The sequence below is a fragment of the Euleptes europaea genome, chromosome 4, assembly GCF_029931775.1.
Source record: "Euleptes europaea isolate rEulEur1 chromosome 4, rEulEur1.hap1, whole genome shotgun sequence".
NCBI lineage: Eukaryota > Metazoa > Chordata > Lepidosauria > Squamata > Sphaerodactylidae > Euleptes > Euleptes europaea.
Genome location: NC_079315.1, coordinates 123,508,335 through 123,527,724, shown reverse-complemented (window position 1 = coordinate 123,527,724; position 19,390 = coordinate 123,508,335). Strand labels below are relative to the sequence as shown.

Below are 19,390 nucleotides of genomic sequence, written 5' to 3'. Positions count from 1 at the left end.
GCCTCTGCTCCTCCTCCCTTGGACTTTGACCCGGGCTTCTTGCTCGGCTCCTTCTACTTTCTGCTCCTGGGAGGGAGGGAAGGGCCCCTTCCGCACCTGAGAGCAGCAGCAGTAGCGCCTAATGGTGCCACCGGGAGTGAGCAAGGACCTTTGTGCCCCACTGCTGTTGGGAGGGGGGCTGTCCTGCTGGCTTCTTCTAGGGGGATGGAGAAGGAGGGCTTGGGGGACCAGAACGTCTCCAGCTGCCGGCAGCCCGGACCTTGGCACTGCAGAAGGGGGGGTTATCAGTGGATTGTGCCAAGTCCCCAATTGGCTCTGTACTGCTGAAGGGGGGGGGCACCATGCAGAACAGCCCAAGGTAGGGATGACTCCGGGGGAGAACCGGCTGGCTGCCAAGATCTGGAGGCCAGCTCCCGGAAGAGAAAGAACTGGAAGGGTCTCCTATGTCCTGCTCTGGCAGAGCACCCTTGGGTGGGGTGTCCCACAAAGCCTTGGCCTAGCCTGGACACAGGACAGGCTCCCGGGGGTACAGGGGGCATCCCCCGCCCTAGAGAAAAGGAACAGGTGGGGGACACAGAGGAGTGGGTAGAGCCTCACAATCCTCAGCATCCCTCTTGGGGTGGTCAAAGGGGACCCTTCCTCTTTTTCCGGAAAAAAAAGCCAGTTGGATCCACCCCAGAAGTCTGCATAAAACCTCCAGCTCAGAGGCCTGATCCTGGCCCGCAGCCCCCACTTGAACCCCTGGGCTCATGGGCCAAGCCTTCTGCAAGGAATGCCAGGCTGAGCCAGCACTAAGTAACTCCCTGCCGGGGTGCATGTGTGCGTGCATGTGTGTTTGTGTGCTTGGGGGCAGCAGCAGCAGTAGAGAACCCAGCCCACTGCAAGATAGGCACTCACCTGTGGTGCTCCCGCTCTTTGGATCCAAAGCGAACGAGAGGCATGTCCCAGGCCAAGCCAAACTCCAGCTTCCCTTGCCCGTGCGCTGGCACCGTGCAGCTGGCACACACGGCTGCTGCACAAGCCGTCCCCTTCTCTGTAGGCTTGCTTTTCCCTGCAAGGCAGAGAGCACCAATCGGAGACCTGAGCCTCTGCCCCCCCCCCCAGTGCACGGCCCTCCTGGGGGACTGGGGCTTACCTGGCGGAGATGCCAGCTTGCCATCTGCCAGGAGGTCATCCCACACTTCTTGCCCAGTGCCAGTAGGGTTGAACGTTGTCAAGTGGGTAACTGTGGTGCCCACCTAGAGATGGGAGTGAGAGCAACAGATCAACTCCTGCCTGCGGTCAGAGACCAAACTCCCAAGGGCACTCCCACATGCAGTGCACGCGGACACTGAGGGGGCACAAGGAGCAGACACCCCCCCACACACACACTCACGGACTACCCCAACCTGCCGTGTCAGGCAGAGCACAAAGAGAAGAAAGCAAAAGGGGGGGGATCAAAGTATGTGAGAGACTGGAATGGGACAGGTGCGCCGGGGCGGGGGGTTCCATCCACCCCCTCTTGGTGGAAAGGAAGTGGAAGAAGGCCACAGCCTGATTCTTCCAACTCAGCTGTCCAAACAGAAGCCGGAGCAGGAACTAGAATCATAGAGTTGGAAGAGACCACCAGGGTCATCTAGTCCAACCCCCTGCACAATGAAGGAAATTCACAACTACCTCCCCCCTCACACCCCCAGTGACCAGAAGAGGCCAAGATGCCCTCCCTCTCATCATCTGCCAAAGGTCACAGAATCAGCATTGCTGACAGATGGCCATCTAACCTCTTCTTAAAAACCTCCAGGGAAGGAGAGCTTACCACCTCTCAAGGAAGCCTGTTCCACTGAGGAACAGCTCTAAATGTTAGAAAATTCTTCCTAATGTCTAGATGGAAGCTCTTTCGATTTAACTTCAACCCATTGTTTCTGGTCCGACCTTCTTGCAATAGAAAACAACTTGGCACCCTCCTCTATATGACAGCCCCTCAAGTACTTGAAGATGGTTATCAAATCCCCTCTCAGTCTTCTCCTCTTCAGGCTAAACATACCCAGCTCCTTCAACCTTTCCTCATAGGACTTGGTCTCCAGACCCCTCACCATCTTTGCTGCCCTCCTCTGGACACGTTCCAACTTGTCTACATCCTTCTTAAATTGTGCCCCAAACTGAACACGATACTCTAGGTGAGGTCTAACCAGAGCAGAGTAAAGCGATACCGTCATTTCGCGTGATCTGGACACTATACTTCTGTTGATGCAGCCCAAGACCGCATTTGCCTTTTTAACTACCACATCACGCTGCTGGCTCATGTTCAGTGTTTGGTCTACTAAGACCCCAAGATCCTTTTCACACACACTACTGCTCAGACATGACTCCCCCATCCTATAATTATGCCTTTGATTTTTCCTACCTAAATGCAGAACTTTACATATCTGTTAAAATGCATTTTATTGGTTTTAGACCAATTCTCCAGCCTGTCAAGATCATTCTGTATCCTGGCTCTGTCTTCTACTGTATTTGCTACCCCTCCCAATTTAGTATCATCTGCAAATTTAATAAGCGTCCCCTCTATTCCTTCATCTAAATCATTTATAAAGATTTTGAGCAACAAAGGGCCCAGCACAGATCCCTGAGGAACTCCACTAGTCACTTCTCTCCAAGTGGATGAGGAACCATTAACTAGCACTCTCTGGGTGTGATCTGTCAACCAGCTGCAGATCCACCTAACAGCAACAGGGTCTAAACCACATTTTCCCAGTTTGTCAACAAGAATATTATGCCGAATCTTATTAAAAGCCTTACTGAAATCCAGATAAACTATGTCTACAGCATTCTCCTGATCCAGCAAGGTAGTAACTTTCTCAAAAAAGGAGATAAGATTAGTCTAACATGACTTGTTCTTGAGAAATCCGTGCTGGCTCTTGGTGATCAGATCCATCCTTTCTAAATGCTCAAGGACCGACTGATGATTTGTTTGAAAAGTTTCCCCGGTACAGAAGTCAAGTTGATGGGTCGGTAATTACCCAGATCCTCCTTTTTCCCCTTCTTGAACATGGGGACAACATTTGCCCGCCTGCAGTCTTCTGGCACCTCACCTGTTCTACACAGACCTGACCCCATCACAGGGACAAAAAGGCAGCGAACTGGGGGAGACCTCCCCCTCCCAAGCAGACCCCCACCCCCTGCTCAGCAAGGACCAGGACGCAGCCCGGCTCCCAGGTGCAGCAAGGAGACTCTACTCAGCTTCCCAAGCAAGCCTCATGCACCCCAGATGCTTCGGATGGCTCCCCTGCCTTTGGGAGGCGGCAGCCCTTGGACGGCCCACCTAGCTGGCTGCTCCAGACAGTCTCCTGGACTGGAGAGGCCAGGTGGCAGAGCCTGCTGTTGGGAGTATAAAGATGCAGGAGGGGAGAATGATTTCCCATGCCACTTTGGGTGCCCACTGATGTAGGGCACCCGTTCACCATCACCCCTCGGCCAGACTCCACCTGGGTGTAGGTCCCTGGGTGCAGGTTACCTGCCCCACAGTGCTCAGGGGGTTCCTCCGCACCCTCCCTGGCAGGGCGACAGGGGCACAGCTGAGGGGCTGCAGTCCCCACCTGGGCCTGGCCCCACCTCGTACCTTCTCCCGGGCGGAGATCGCCAGAGTGTAGGAGTTGACCGGGAGGCAGTGATGCAGCAGCACCCCCTGGACGCAGTGGCCGTCTCTCTCCAGGCTGAAGGGCTCGTTCCAGTGGCCCCCGGCCCAGTCCTCCTTGGTTTCCATGCCGTTCCGAAAGGTGAACATGATGGAGATGTCCAGGTCCTCATTACTGTTATTCTCCACCTCCCAGACAAAGGCCCCCACAGGCAGGCTGGTATCCTGGGCATAGGGCAGAGAGAGAAGGAAGAGTCAGGGCCTAACACAGGGCAGGCAGATTGGTGGGGGGCATGCCACTCTACGCCAGCCACCGAGGCCTTTGGAAAGGGAAAGGGGGACCAAGAGGAGAGGCCGTGGGCCCACGCAACAGAACGGGCAGCCTGGGAGCTGCCAACCAGGCTCAAGACAGATGCCTCACAGGACGGCGCTGGAGGAGTACTCGGATGGGAGACCGCCTCGGAAACCCCAGGCCGCTAAGTAGAGGCAGCCGATGGCCAACCACCTCTGGACATCCCTTGCCTGGAAAACCCTCCAGGGGCTCAGCACTTTTCACCCCCACCACAGAAACCAATCTCTCCCTCTCAAGCAAGACTTCCAGCTGGGTGCCAGCACTTGCCCTATCGAGAACTACTAGCCACAGCAGGAGACGTAGTTGTCCAAAGCAGTTGGTTTAATGGTAACAAAGGCAAACAGAGCATAGAGCCCAAGACAGCAATGGAGGGAACTGGCATGCACTTGATAATATAAAAGCATTGAAAAAAGCACTCAGCAGTACAGTCTCATGAGATTATTTCGAACACATTACAAACAGTACAGAGGCGCCGCTGCTCCCATGGACATCTGCAAGCTTCAAAGGGAACAGGAACGGGGTTTTGGGAAAACAGTCCTTGAAGGAGAGTCTGTGAGAAAACGAAACTGAGACACAGGCCTGACATTCTGCTCTCCTTAGGGCCCCCTCTCGTTCTGCAAGGGGGACGGTTTATGGGGGTAGGTGGTGTGGAAGGCGTGCACTAAGTGTGGGGCTGAGACATCTCGTGCACGAACCCATTCATCGTAGGCAGGGGGGAAGTGTTTCCAACGAACCAGGTACAGCAGAGAGCCGTGACGTACACGAGAGTCCAGGATCTTTGACACTTCAAAATGCTCCTCCCCCCCCCCACCATCACAGGCTGCTCAGGAGGCGGTTCCGGGTACCAATCTGAGGAGGCAACATGAGGCTTGAGGAGACTGACATGGAAGACAGGGTGGATACGCCTCAAGGTTTTAGGAAGAGTCAGTTCCACAGTGACGGGGTTAATTATTCGGCCAACAGGTTATGGCCCCACGTACTTGGCACTGAGCTTATCACATGGTCGGGTGGACCGCAGATTCTTGGTGGAAAAGTACACTAAGTCACCAACCTGAAAGTCTTTGCTGGGAGAGCGATGCTTATCTGCTTGAGCTTTATATTTGCGTTTGGCCCTGTCTAAGTTCTTTACTAGCCAGGGCCAGGTGGTGTGGATAGCTCGAGTCCAAGAGGCCACATCAACATTTCCCTCCTCCCCCGTCATATCTACATGACCAATAGGACCAAAATCCTGACCATACACAGCATAGAAAGGACTAAAGCCTGTAGACTGATGCACAGCATTATTGTAAGCATATTCAGCAAAAGGCAATAGTTCAACCCAACCATCTTGGTGATAATTGACATAACGTAAATAACACTCCAATACAGCATTTACACGTTCAGTTTGCCCATCCGTTTGGGGGTGATAAGCACTAGACAAACCCTGTTCCACCCCCACCAACTTGAGAAAGGTTTTCCAAAATTTAGTTACGTAGGTACTTCCGCGGTCGCAAATTATCTTACGTGGAAAGGAATGTAGACGGAAAACATGTGACACAAAAAGGCGGGCCATCTTGAGGGCGGAGGGTATACCCGCACACGGAACCAAATGTACCTGTTTGGAAAACAAGTCAGTAATAACCCATAGCACAGTTTTCCCTTCACTGAGTGGGAGGTAGGTCATGAAATTCATGGCAATCACTTCCCAGGGTCTGGTGGGAATTTCCAGTGGTTGTAACAGTCCCAGGGGTTTACCTTGGGAACGTTTGACAGTGGCACAAATGGGACAGCTGCGAACAAAGGAATCTACATCAGTATGCATGCCCGCCCACCAAAACTGCCTGCGCAATAAGTGAAGGGTTTTTAGGAAACCAAAGTGTCCTGCCATTTTAGCTCCATGGGCCGATTGCAGGATCTCTCTCAGAAGTATCTTAGGCATGTACAATTTCGAGTCTTTGTACCAACAACCACCCCGTTCTAGCAGGCCTGAAGGTAGTGCCTGAGCAGAGTGCTCGGCTAGGCACTGAGTACGAAGGGAGTCCAGGAAGGAGTCGGGCAAGATCACCTCCCCTGCAGAGGGTGAAACAGGAGCCGTCGGCGGTGGCGACCGGGTGGCCCGGGTGATGTGGAGCGCTAGGTGGCGCAGGTGGGCCTGGGGAGGGTGTTGGTTCCCTTTGGACAGATGCTCTGCTGTCCGCTGCTTGGGTTTGGGACTGGAGCAGAGTTTGGGACCGTGTTTTTACAGATAGAACTGGTAGAGCTCCCTGTGAGGGTCTGGATGCTTGGCCTTTGGTAGGCCTTTGCCTTGTATGCTTCCCCCCCCCCCCCTGGGCTCGTAAAAGCAGTCCAGGTCTCTTGACTTTCCTTGGTTCAGGCGCAGCGTCTGATGGGCCCCAGGTTGGAATGTCTCTCCCCTCTTCCCACGTCCCTCCCTTGCTCTTACTGACTCCCTTCCACCACTGTGGCCTTGGTGGGTAGATAGTACTAACAAGCTCTGAGTTCTTTGATGTTTTGTACCATGCACAATTATCTCGTAGATTCCCATAATACACGTTTGACATCTGCTTCCCTGTAGGGGTTATAATTCTGTCTTTGTGAATCTGGATTCACTTGCAACTTTACCAGTGTAAGGCCTGTACTTCTCTGAAGCTTCCAATAAAGTTTCTTGTTTCTGCATGACCGTCTGAGCAAGTGATTTTATGGAGTTTGCACAGGGAGGTTGGGAACCCTCACATTAAGTTGCAAGTCTACCGCCTCGTTGACCTGCTCCTGTACCGTTCCTGGACAGCTATGGCAGGCAACGGGGATGACAATGGCAAGCCAGACGACGGCAACAAGGAGGACAACGCTGTACCCAAAAAGCCTGACCTACCCCCTTCGGAAGGGAAGTCGACTGGGAAGACGCCCAGTGGAACTGACTCAGGGTTAGGTTTGGGTGCAAAGTCCATGCAAACTCGCTTGGAGAGCTGGCTGGAATCTCCCTGGCATTGGTCGCTCCCGAAGAGCGACGCGCAGTCAAGACGGACGGTGGTTCACGGGTTGGGGCTCGAGGACGATCCCGCCTGAAAGGAAGCCCTGCTACTTCACCAGATGGATGAGGAGCGGCAGCGCTGGCAGACAGAGTGCCAGGATTTACTGGACAGGATGGATACCATGCAAGCAGTGATGCTGGACATGGCCCAAGCCATGGACGAACTGAGGGTTCAGACTCCACCCGTGGCTCCGCCGGACGGAGGACAACAGCCACCCGTGGCCCCCGCACCTCCCATCCGTCCCACTCCACCGGCCCGTCAAGATTTGAAAATCACGTATGACGGGTCGAGTGACCAGCTGACGTTTTTTATGGTGCAAGTGGACATTTTTATGCGTGAACAGGCCCGGATGTTTACCTCGGAAGACTCCCGGATCCAATACGTGGCGTCCCTCCTACAAGGTGAGGGGGCCGCCTGGATGGTACAGCAGTATGAGCTCCGCTCCCCGGTCTTGCGAAGTCTCGATGACTTCATGGTCGCCCTTCGACACCGTTTCGAGGACCCGCATTTGGGTGAGAGAGCAAAAACTGCCTTACAACAACTGCGCCAAGGGACTAAATCTGTCACGCAGTATGCAAGCGAATTTCAGCCGCTCTCGAGTCGAATTTTGGATTGGAGTGAAGCTACCAGGGTGCAATGTTTCCGCGAAGGTTTGAACCCGGAATTGCAACACTGGGCTTTCATGCAAGGTAACCCTCCTGATGTGGAAGGGTGGGTCCGTCACGCCGCGGACATCGGAAACCGAAAGCAACTGTTGCTCCTGTCCCGACAACGCACCGGACGGGAGACCAAGACCCGTGGAGACAAGCCCGGCGGTCCGAGGGACTCTCGTCCCCCCTCGGGGGGAGGACCCTCCGCGACCGAACGCCGTAAACGCTTTGAGAGCGGGGTCTGTCTCGTTTGCGGGGGGAAAGGACATTTTGCTTCTCAATGCCCTTCACGACCCGGACGTCCGGGACCGTCTCGTCTGGCAACGGCCGAACCTGAGAAGCCCCCTCCCGAGGGGCAACCTCGCCGCCGGAGCGGCGCACCAAGCCGACGGTGCACACCCTCGGCCTTGCATGCACGCGCCAAAGTCGAAGCCTCGGGCTCTCCTGGCCCATCGGGGCCACGGATTACAAATGAAGCCTTTGACTCATCGGAGTCACGGGTTACAAATACCGCAGCTGCTTCCTCCAGTGAGGAGGAAGACTGGGAACTGCCAGCAAAAAACGCCGTCGGTCTGCTGTAAAGGGGGCTCCTCAGCAGACCGCCCCGAACGTTGTGCAAGGAGCTCCATTGATGGTAAGCGCTCAGGAAGACAATGTTTATGTAAAAGTCAATCTCTCGCTGCCCAAAGGGGGGCCCACATTAGAATTTACGGCCCTAGTTGACTCGGGTTGTGCCTGCACCCTGATAAGCGAAGAGACTGCCTGACAATTGCGCATTAAGCGAAAGCGGCTACCTGAACCCATCTGTTTTGCCCAGATGGATGGCAGTGACTTTAAAAAAGGACCTGTAACTCACCGCACTGCCGCGGTCGTCATGGCTATAGGGGAGCATTGGGAACGGCTTTATTTTACCATTGCCCCCATCACCGCGCCCGTTGTGTTAGGGATGAATTGGTTGCTGGGGCACAATCCCTCCATAGACTGGGTTGAGCGGACGCTCACCTTTCCCCGCAACCCATGTGAACTTCATGATAAAGACCGAGTACTGCACACTCCTGCAGCCGCCCTCGTAGGGGCCCCTTCTATCGAGCTTCCACTGCCCCAGCTTCCCAAAGAGTATTCCCAGTTTGCCGATGTGTTTGATGTGCGGGAATGCGACGAACTACCCCCCCACCGGGAAACGGACTGTGCTATCGAGATAGTGGGGGACGGCAAATTGTCCAAGGGGAAGGTCTACCCCATGAGTCCTAATGAAAAGGCGGTGTTGCGAGACTATTTGGACACCAATTTGGCACGGGGCTTTATCCGCCCGTCTAAGGCTCCATACTCAGCTCCCGCCTTCTTTGTCAAGAAAAAGACGGGAGACTTAAGGCTGTGTATTGATTTCCGTAGACTGAATGCTGTCACTCAGTCTAATGCATACCCCCTCCCTCTCATTCCAGACCTTCTCGCACAATTGAAAGAGGGCCGAATCTTCACCAAATTGGATTTGGTGGAGGCTTACCACCGAGTCCGCATACGAGAAGGGGACGAACCAAAGACTGCCTTCTCCAGTTGTTTTGGAATGTTTGAGTACTTAGTGATGCCGTTCGGACTTTTGGGGGCTCCGAGTGTGTTCATGCAATTAATTAATGAAGTGCTTCATGATTTGTTGTTCCGCGGGTAGGTGGTTTTCTTGGACGACATCCTCATTTATACGAAAACCATGGAAGAGCACGTATAACTGGTACGCGAGGTGCTGCAGCGGCTGCGCGAGCACAAACTGTTTGCTAAGGTTTCTAAATGTGATTTCCATCAACCCTCCATCACCTTCCTGGGGTATGTGATTTCCCATCAAGGCTTAGAGATGGATCCCGAGAAGGTTCGGGCGGTAATGGAGTGGGACCCCCCCACCACGCGCAGACATTTACAGCAGTTTTTGGGCTTTGCTAACTTTTACCAAAACTTCATCCCTAATTTTGCCCAGGTAGCGCTCCCTCTTACTTCACTCCTGCGCACAAAAGGGAAAGGGGCGGGAGCCGCCTTGCCCTCTGCTCGGTTGCAATGGACTTCGGACTGCCAACAAGCTTTTAATACGCTCAAGCTGCTTTTCTCGTCCGAACCCGTTCTTGCGCACCCTGATTGTGAAAAACCTTTCGTGGTCCAGGTCGATGCCTCTGACGTCGCCATGGGGGGGGGGGGGCTCTCTTGCAACGGGACGAGAACGGTCGGCTGAAACCTTGTGCCTATTTTTCTAAAAAATTCTCCCAATCTGAAATCAACTGGGCCATTTGGGAGAAAGAAGCCGCTGCTGTTAAACATGCCCTCACCATTTGGAGGCATTTTCTGGAAGGGGCAGAGATCCCTTTTGAGGTTTGCAGCGATCACAAGAATCTAGAGGCTTTAAAGGGGGCTAGAAAGCTCACCGCGAAACAAATTCGTTGGGCACAGTTTTTTGCCAAATTCCGCCTTGTCCTGAAACATGTGCCAGGGAAGGACAATGCGTTAGCGGATGCTCTTTCTAGGCTCCCCCAATACCGCAATGACTTTGACCGGCCGGTGGATTCCCTGTTTACCCCTGAACAGAGAGGCGAAGTCTTGGGACTCGCAGTAACCACCCGGTCCCAGTCCCACCGCCAGGATGTTCCCCTCCTCAAGGGAATCCCGGAGGCCTTCCAACAGCGGCTCCGGGACGCTTCTCTGAGGGAGGCGGATCAGCAGGCGCTCCCCGCACATCTCGACCAACAGGGCTCCTTGTGGTTGCAGGGAGGTAAGCTTTATGTCCCCGAGGTACTCCGAAAAGAGGTGCTGGGACTAGTTCACGGGGCCAAACTTGCGGGGCATTTTGGGTTTGTAAAGACTTTGCATTTATTGTGGCGTCAATTTTGGTGGCCAGGTATGAGGGCCGATGTGGAGTTGTAGGTGCGCAGCTGCCCTGTTTGCGCCACGGCCAAAAAACGGATGGGAAAGCCTCCCGGACTCTTAAAGCCTCTGGAGACCCCGACCATGCCCTGGGAAGTGATCGCCATGGATTTTATCACGGATTTGCCCCCAAGTCGGGGAAAAACTGTATTGTGGGTGATAACAGACTTATTCTCCAAACAGGTTCATTTTGTTCCTTGTACGGGACTACCATCGGCCCAGAAGTTGGCTAAACTGTTTATTAATCACGTGCTGAAGCATCATTCGATTCCGAGGAAGGTCCTCTCTGACAGAGGGGCTCAGTTCGTGGCCAAATTCTGGAGGGCCTTCCTGAAAGTCATGGGGGTGGAAGAGCAAGGACTCTCTTCAGCCTACCACCCCCAGACCGATGGTCAGACCGAACGTGTCAATGCTGTAGTAGAATGCTACCTAAGGTGTTATGTCAATTACCACCAGGACGATTGGGTAGACCTACTGCCTTTTGCTGAATATGCCTACAATAACGCCCCCCATTCCTCCACAGGTTTTAGTCCTTTTCACGTGGTTTATGGAAAGGACTTTAGACCCTTTGGTTCTCCTAACATCACTCCTGAACTTGAGGGGGTGCAGGAGGTTCAGGATTGGATTCAAGTAGTGCAGACCACTTGGCCCTGGCTGCAAAAGAACCTGGAAAGGGCCAAGCGCAAGTACAAAGACCAGGCCGATAAACATCGGTCTCCGGGGTGGGAACTCAAGGTGGGAGGGCAGGTTTACCTTTCCACAAAAAACCTACGATCACTTCGGCCTTGTAAAAAGCTTAGTGACAAGTATGTAGGACCTTTCCCCATCACCCGGGTGATCAATTACGTCACGGTAGAGTTGGAACTTCCCAAGTCTCTTCGAGGGGTGCATCCGGTGTTCCATATCAGCCTACTTAAGCCGTACGTCGCTGCCCCTCAGTTCCACCCCTTCCCTAAATCTGAAGTTCCTACAGTTGTGGGAGGGGAATCGCATCTTGAAGTTTCTAAAGTGTTGGACTCTAAACTGAAAAAGGGAAAACTGTTCTATTTGGTCCGCTGGAAGCACCTGGGGTCCGGCCAGGATGAGTGGGTGGCCGCCCCCCATGTGGCGGCTCCCCGTCTGGTTCGAGAGTTTCACTCTGCCTATCCTGACAAGCCTCGTCCTCCCGGACTCGGGGGAGGGGGGCCTTAAGGGGGGCAGAATGTGAGGGTCTGGATGCTTGGCCTTTGGTAGGCCTTTGCCTTGTATGCTTCCCCCCCCCCCCGGACTCGTAAAAGCAGTCCAGGTCTCTTGACTTTCCTTGGTTCAGGCGCAGCGTCTGACGGGCCCCAGGTTGGAATGTCTCTCCCCTCTTCCCACGTCCCTCCCTTGCTCTTACTGACTCCCTTCCACCACTGTGGCCTTGGTGGGTAGATAGTACTAACAAGCTCTGAGTTCTTTGATGTTTTGTACCATGCACAATTATCTCATAGATTCCCATAATACACGTTTGACATCTGCTTCCCTGTAGGGGTTATAATTCTGTCTTTGTGAATCTGGATTCACTTGCAACTTTACCAGTGTAAGGCCTGTACTTCTCTGAAGCTTCCAATAAAGTTTCTTGTTTCTGCATGACCGTCTGAGCAAGTGATTTTATGGAGTTTGCACAGGGAGGTTGGGAACCCTCACACTCCCCTGTGTGCTGGGGTGAATAAAGAGTCCGTAGGACGGTCGATTTTCACTGGATATTGGGGAAGCCTGGAAAGAGCATCAGCTAGCACCTTTTGCTTTCCAGGTATGTGTTTGAGCACAAAACGGAACTGAGTGAAGAAGTCAGCCCAACGTTGTTGTTTTGCGGACAGTTTGTGGGTCCCCGTGAGGGCTTCTAGATTTTTGTGATCGGTCCAGACTTCAAAGGGGACTCTGGAACCTTCCAAAAATTGCCGCCACGTAGTGAGGGCATGATGGACGGCTGCAGCTTCTTTTTCCCAAATGGGCCAGTTTAGTTGAGAGTGTGCAAATTTCTTAGAAAAATAAGCACAGGGGCGAAGAAGACCGTCGGGTCCCCTTTGCAAAAGAGCCCCCCCTATGGCTACGTCCGACACATCAACTTGCACAAGAAACATGCGGTTTGGATCGGGGTGTTGCAGCACAGGTTCAGAAGTGAAAAGCTGCTTGAGAGTTACAAAGGCAGTTTGGCATTGATCAGTCCAATGTACCTTGGCGGTGGGCAACGTAGCAGACCCCCCTTTACCTTTAGTTTCAAGGAGGTCAGCGATCGGTAGGGCCACCTGAGCAAAGCTGGTAATGAAACCACGGTAAAAGTTGGCAAAGCCGAGAAACTGCTGCACCTGCTTGCGGGTGGAGGGAGGAGCCCAATCAAGTACAGATTGAATCTTAGTAGGGTCCATGGTGAGGCCCCGATGTGAAACTATGTATCCCAAGAAAGTCAATTGTTCCTGGTGGAACTCACACTTAGACAACTTAGCGTAGAGCTGATTGCTCCTGAGACGTTGCAACACTTCTCTGACCAGAGCAATATGTTCATCCATGGTATTAGAGTAAATAAGGATATCATCAAGATAAACCACCATGCCCCGATATAATAAATCATGGAGGATCTCATTAATGAGTTGCATGAAGACCCCAGGGGCCCCTTTTAACCCGAAAGGCATCACTAGAAATTCGTACATTCCGAAGCAGCTCGAGAAGGCTGTGAGGGGTTCATCCCCATCCCGAATTCGGACCCGGTAATAAGCTTCAACCAAGTCCAGTTTAGTAAAAATGCGCCCCTCTCTTAGTTGTGCTATGATGTCCGAGATCAACGGTATGGGGTAGGCGTTGGTTTGGGTGACTGCGTTGAGTTTTCGAAAGTCAATGCATAAGCGCAAGTCACCCGTCTTTTTACGTACAAAGAAAGCAGGGGCTGAGTTGGGGGCGGTTGACGGTCGAATGAACCCTCGAGCAAGATTTTTATCTAAAAAGTCTCGTAGCACGGCGCATTCGGAAACGCTCATAGGGTAAATCTTGCTTTTAGTCAGTTTACAGTCTCCCACTACCTCAATCGCACAGTCTGTGGTGCGGTGAGGGGGTAAGGCATCGCATTCTTTTACATCAAAAACGTCCTCAAAGTCTCGGTATACCTCGGGCAAAGGGGTCGGCAGTAGAGCATCGGAGGTTAAGGCTGAGGCGGGTGGAAGTACAACCGCGACCTCACGTCGATGCCGTTCACATCCAGGGTTGGTAAACGTAATAGTGTCAGCTTCTCAGTCTATGGAGGGACTGTGTCCTTTGAGCCAGTTGATCCCCAAAACGACTTCGGACAGTCTATTTGCTCCCAATGGGATCCGATACCCATCACCACCCCCCGTGTGCGACGGTCGACCGCCCCCCCCCTTAAAATGGCTACCGTCCATTTGGGCAAATTGGACGGGAGCCGGTAGCTCTTCAGACTTGACTTCTAGGGCTGCGAACGTGGCCTCATTGATTAAAGAGTGCCGGCAGCCGGAATCTATGAGCGCCTTGACACGCAACTGGGGGCTCTTTTTATAGTGTTGTAACACTACGTCCACATAAACAGTGTTTTCGACTTCACTCATCATGACAGGAGCCTTGGGCTTTGCAGGAGATTCCGCAGGGGTCTGTGGGGACGCTCCACTCACCACAGACCGTATCCGTTTTTTGACAGGTCAAGAGGCGATTCCAGATTTAGAGCTATGGAATTCCATTGATGATCTTCGTCGGAAGGAGAGCTGTCCCCCACTGGGGCACTTGTAATCCGGGACCCTACGGGGTCGATGGGTGCAGAGAGACTAGACGATTCTCCGACGTGAAGTGCAGAGGGTGTGGGTCGTCCTGGCGCTGCGCTGCAGGTGGCCGCGGTGCCTCTGCGTTGAGGTCGTCCCCGAGCTCGAGGCGGTACGCTTGGTCGAGTGGGTTCTGGACGTTGAGGGCAAGCCGCTGCAAAGTGGCCCATAACACCGCAAACGAGACAGGCTCCTCTCTGGAATCGGGACTCGTGATCCAGTGGGAGTAGGGTTGGTCTCCGCGGGTTGGGAGTCGAAGGTTTGGTGGGAGGTTTTTGCCCGCCTTTCTCCTTGGTCCTATTTCAGACTAGTGAAACGAATCGTCGGCGGCTTTCTACTTCCTCGGCCAGTAAAATCCAGTCCTCAAGGGTATCTGGGTCGCCTCGCATATAAGACCAGTTCAAAATGTCTGGGTGGCAAGGCTTCTCGAAAGTAGTGGATAAGGGTAGCTTCAGGCCAGTCCACTACCTTACTCGCGAGTCGTTGGAATTTGTCTGCAAATTCCCGAACTGGAGAGGAGCCTTGCCTGAGTTGTAAAAGTTCCGCTTTGGCTCTCTCTCCCATGAAGGGATTTTCAAAGCGCCGTCGCAAGGCGAACATAAAATTGTCGAGGGAGCGAATGGAGCAGGACCGCGTATCAAACTGGAGAATCATCCAGTCGGCCGCTTTTTCCGTTAACAGAGAGGCAACGAAATGGACGCGGCTATCTTCGGTAGGGAAGAATTGTCTTTGCTCCCTCATATAACTATCCACATGATGCAAAAAACGGGGTAAGGTTTCAACAGAGCCGTCATAAGTAACCTTCAGTTTCGACGGCTTCCATGGCATTGGGGGTACAGGCGGGTATCCAGGAACTGGGGCTCCTGGTAACCCCGGTGCACCCGGTGGCACCGGTAAAGCAGGTGCAACAGGAACTCTGCCGGGCGCTGCGGGGCCTCCGCCCAGAACTATGGGTCCTCCACCAGGAGCGACGGGGCCCCCGCCAGGAGCTGCGGGGCCTCTGTCAGGAGGAACCACCGGCGCAGCTGGTTGCTGCGGCGGTTGTTGTGGCAGCTGTTGTGGAGGCTGCTGCAGTGTCACGGGAGCGGGGGCAATGGGCGAAGCTTGAGCACGTTGTAACTGGTCGTTGTCCCTGAGTACTAAGGTCAGTTGATCCTGCAAGTGCGCCACCTGCTCCATAAGGCCCAGATTTTGGTTACGTAGCAAAAATACCTCGTCGCCAGCCTGGCGGGACTGGCTGACCCGTAAATTAGTGGCCCAGAGAGACTCACCACCATATAAGTCCTCCTCGTCGGAATTGTCTGGTCTCTCGGGCAAAGTCCCCGCCAACCTGCGGGAGCGTTGAACGATACGCGACGGGACGAAAGACGGGGAGAACAGGGGTAATTCATAGCCCCCGGGCAGTCGGGGGCAGGCACCGCTCCGCGCCCGTTCGGCGGCCAAGCGTTCTCTCTCCTCCTGCTCAGCCCGAGCTTTTGCCGCTTCAGCCGCTGTCTGTGCTTGCTCCTCCGCTCTTTTGAGCTCCGTCAGGGCCTGGTCGGCTTTCAGTTTGGCAGTCAGTGCCGTGGTAACGAGTGGAAGGGCCTCCTGTTCCAAAGTGTAGAGGAGCTCAGCGCGATCTGCCAGATCCAACATCGGCTGGATCTGTACCGCCAAGGCCGCTGCATCATGCCGAAGTCGGGGGTGAGATGTTTCGTGAATTCAGCCATTGAAATAGTGGCCGCAGTGTGGCCCTGGAAGAGGGCAGCCACCCAGGCGGCCACCGCTTTCACTTCCGCTCGGCAGAGCTCGGGGGGTGGTGTGACCGGGGTCGCCATGTCGGCAGAACGGATCGGGGCCGCGGTCAGAGTTGTTTGCATTTCACAGGCAGTAAGTCCGGCCAACAGGCTAGTCAGCAATTGTAAATCCTCAGCCGCCAACCGAGCATCTTCCACCAACCAGTCAAGGGTATGGAGGTCTTGGCTGGCGCTGGTATCCCCAACGTCAGATGTCCAGGGGACCGTCGCGGCTAGAGAACGCCACTGAGCACGAACAAGTCCAGTCAGGCGATTAACTTCCGCATCAGTTCGATGTAGCTCAGCTATAACGTCCCGTATGAGTTCGGGGTCGTCAGTCGCTGTTCCCAACGGAAGGGACCACGGATGGAAGCCTTCCAGGGCTTCTAGCAGGAACCCGTCACCCGGGGAACAGATCCGCCGGGTCCGGGCGAACCACACGGGGCTCCAGCCACGGGTAGATCACTCGGAGAGCACCGTCCCTGCTCCAATCCGAGTGGCAGGCGAACCCTCCGGGGCTCCAGCCTGACAGGTGAAAGAAATGATTGCTGTCTTAATGTCAGCACTTGCCCTATCGAGAACCACTAGCCACAGCAGGAGACGTAGTTGTCCAAAGCAGTTGGTTTAATGGTAACAAAGGCAAACAGAGCATAGAGAACCCAAGACAGCAATGGAGGGAACTGGCATGCACTTGATAATATAAAAGCATTGAAAAAAGCACTCAGCAGTACAGTCTCATGAGATTATTTCGAACACATTACAAACAGTACAGAGGCGCCGCTGCTCCCACGGACATCTGCAAGCTTCAAAGGGAACAGGAATGGGGTTTGGGGAAAACAGTCCTTGAAGGAGAGTCTGTGAGAAAACGAAACTATCTGAGACACAGGCCTGACACTGGGCCAGGAGCCCAGCTGCCCGGAGCGCCAGACTGTCTGGAGTTCCGGCTGCCCCCTACAGCTTGCGTGGCAACCGTCAACAGAAAGCCTGGCACGGGACTCTGGCACAGCACAAGGCTGCTCACATGCCACCAAGCAGAACTGTCTGTGCTGTGCCAGAGATGGTTGTTCCGTCGGCAGCACCTGAAGCCCCGTGCGAATACAAGTTTTATGCACCTGTTAACAGGTTTGCCTGCTGAGCGGTCATGAATGTGACTGCCATGTGTAGCTGACTCAAGAACCCTGTAACGAGATACAACCCTGTGTAAGAAACACGGGAAACCACACCTTGCCTCGGCCATCACGCAGCCCTCTGAGCACTGCTGATGACGTTCTGCCGGGGGTTTCCAGAGCCTCTGCCCACTTGCCCAACTGCAGGCTTGCGCTCCCAGGGGGAAGGGGCCCTGGGGCCGCCTTGGCAGGACCAGGTCTCAGACTCCAAGGGGGTGGTCCGCCAGGCGAGGGGTGCCCAGCAAGACCCCACCCGCAAGTCAGGAGGCCCCTTCCTGCAGGGCAGCATTTAGGGGAATGCGAAGAAGAGTTGGCTGTTATATGTCGACGTTCTCTACCACTTAAGGAAGAATCAAACCGGCTTATAATCACCTTCCCTCCCCCTGCCCACAACAGACACCCTGTGAGGTAGGTGGGGCTGAGAGAGCTCTAGGAGAGCTGTGACTAGCACAAGGTCGCCCAGCTGGCTTTGTGTGTAGGAGCGGGGAAACCAACCCAGTTCACCAGATTAGCATCTGCTGCTGATGTGGAGGAGTGGGGGATCAAGCCTGGTTTTCCAGATTAGAGTCCACCGCTCTAAACTGCTACACCACGCTGGCTCTGCTGCTTAGCACCACAGAAAAAGATGCAAACCCAAGCAGATCCAGGAAGTTAAGTCAGGCACACAGACTGCCCAAGGGTGGCACCTGCCAAGAAACCAGCGCGGTTTGGCTCTCCACCAGCCGCCGCCGGCCGGCTTCTCCCCAGGACCTCCGAGAACAGGTCGAGCAGCAAGCCGCTCCTGCTGCCGCCAGTCCCCTCTGGCTACGATTCTCGTCCTTCCTGCCTGGGACTCCTTACTAAGCAGAGGAGGCAGGTGGCACAGCCCCGGGCGGGCTTTGGGAGCTCTGGCAGCGGCGGCTCCACCCTGCCCCTCCCTCTTTCCTGGAGAGAGCCCGCGAAAGAAGAAGGGGAAGAAAAAGAAGCCGAGCCAGCCGGTGAGAGAGGCCTGGCAGCAGCCCCGGCTCACCCGGTAGTCGTGAGGGATGATGGGGGCAACCTGCCGGCACGTCAGCACCACGTCCTGCCCGGGCAGCTGGTAGACGGTCCAGGCCCGCGGGTAGAGGGCATGGTAGAAGGCGTAGTGGCCGCAGAAGCCCCAGTTCCAGCCCTGCAGGCTGCCCGGGCGCTCCACCGACAGCACCTGCTGGTACACCGTCCGGCCCTTCCGGCGCAGGCAGACTGTGAACTGGGGGGGGGGGGAAGAGCAGGGTGAGAGAGGGCGCCCCTCCAAGATCCCCCCACTCTGAGGCAGATGGGGGGTGGAGAGGGCTGCCCAGGGCCCCCCCCCCCCGCCCCGTGGGGCACCCACCTGGTCGGCCACCACCGCCTGGTAGTGGTAGAGGCCCGGGTTCAGCTGCCAGCGGCAGAAGTGGCCCTGCCAGCCGCGGGTGATGGTGCCGCCCCCGAAACCCCCCAGCGGGCAGCCTGCGGGCGGGGGGGGGATGGAGGGAGAGAGAAGGCGGCTGGTTAGGAGGAGGGGGAGGGGGGGAGGGAGGCAGCCCACCCCCTCCCCAGGGAGGCCCCCTCCCCTCCCCCCCGGGGGGCTGACCGTAGATCTGGCGCAGGGGCTCCGGGTTGAAGGGGTCGATGACGGGGCGCCGCTTCTCCACGCGCGTCTTGCGGTACCACCACCTGAAGTACCTGGATCGGGGCCGGCCCGGGGTGGGGGGGAGGGGGAGGGGGAGAGAAGAGAGGCAGGGGTGGGGGCCGCAACGTCAGCCGACCCCGGTCCCAGGCCGGGCCGGGCCGGGCCGGCCCCCCCCCACGCGCCCCGCCCTCCCCCCCCCTCCCTCTGAGCATGCACAGAGCGCTGCGCTCACCGCACGGCCAGGCCGAGGTGCTTGAAGACGTTGGCCGTGGAGACGTCGCCGGCGCGGAAGGGCTGCCTCTTCTCGGCGAAGCGGTGGGCCAGGCACAGGCGCCAGCCGGCCGACGGCACGCCCCGGCCCCCCGACCCGCCCTCGTAGCCCCCCATCAGGGCCCCCCCCGCCGCGCACATCGCCGCCCCCCCCCCGCACGGCGGCACAGCGGAGACGAGAGAACAGCACAGCGCAGCGCAGCACAGCGCCGCACACTGAGGGGAGGGGGGGGGCGGGGC

At 55.5% G+C, this 19,390-nt stretch overlaps 1 protein-coding gene across 1 annotated transcript in view; it reads right to left on the bottom strand.

The window, feature by feature from the left end:
* GBA2 (glucosylceramidase beta 2) overlaps positions 1-19,291 on the bottom strand; it is a 29,516-nt gene extending 10,225 nt beyond the window's left edge. Inside the window, exons 1-7 of the mRNA XM_056848051.1 lie at positions 19,113-19,291; positions 18,842-18,933; positions 18,602-18,717; positions 18,260-18,478; positions 3,596-3,835; positions 1,136-1,238; positions 898-1,051 (exon numbers count right to left, since the gene is read on the bottom strand). Coding sequence (XP_056704029.1) covers positions 898-1,051; positions 1,136-1,238; positions 3,596-3,835; positions 18,260-18,478; positions 18,602-18,717; positions 18,842-18,933; positions 19,113-19,291 — 1,103 coding nt within the window. The remainder of the gene's footprint in view (positions 1-897; positions 1,052-1,135; positions 1,239-3,595; positions 3,836-18,259; positions 18,479-18,601; positions 18,718-18,841; positions 18,934-19,112) is intronic.
* Between the last annotated feature and the right edge of the window lie 99 nt (positions 19,292-19,390).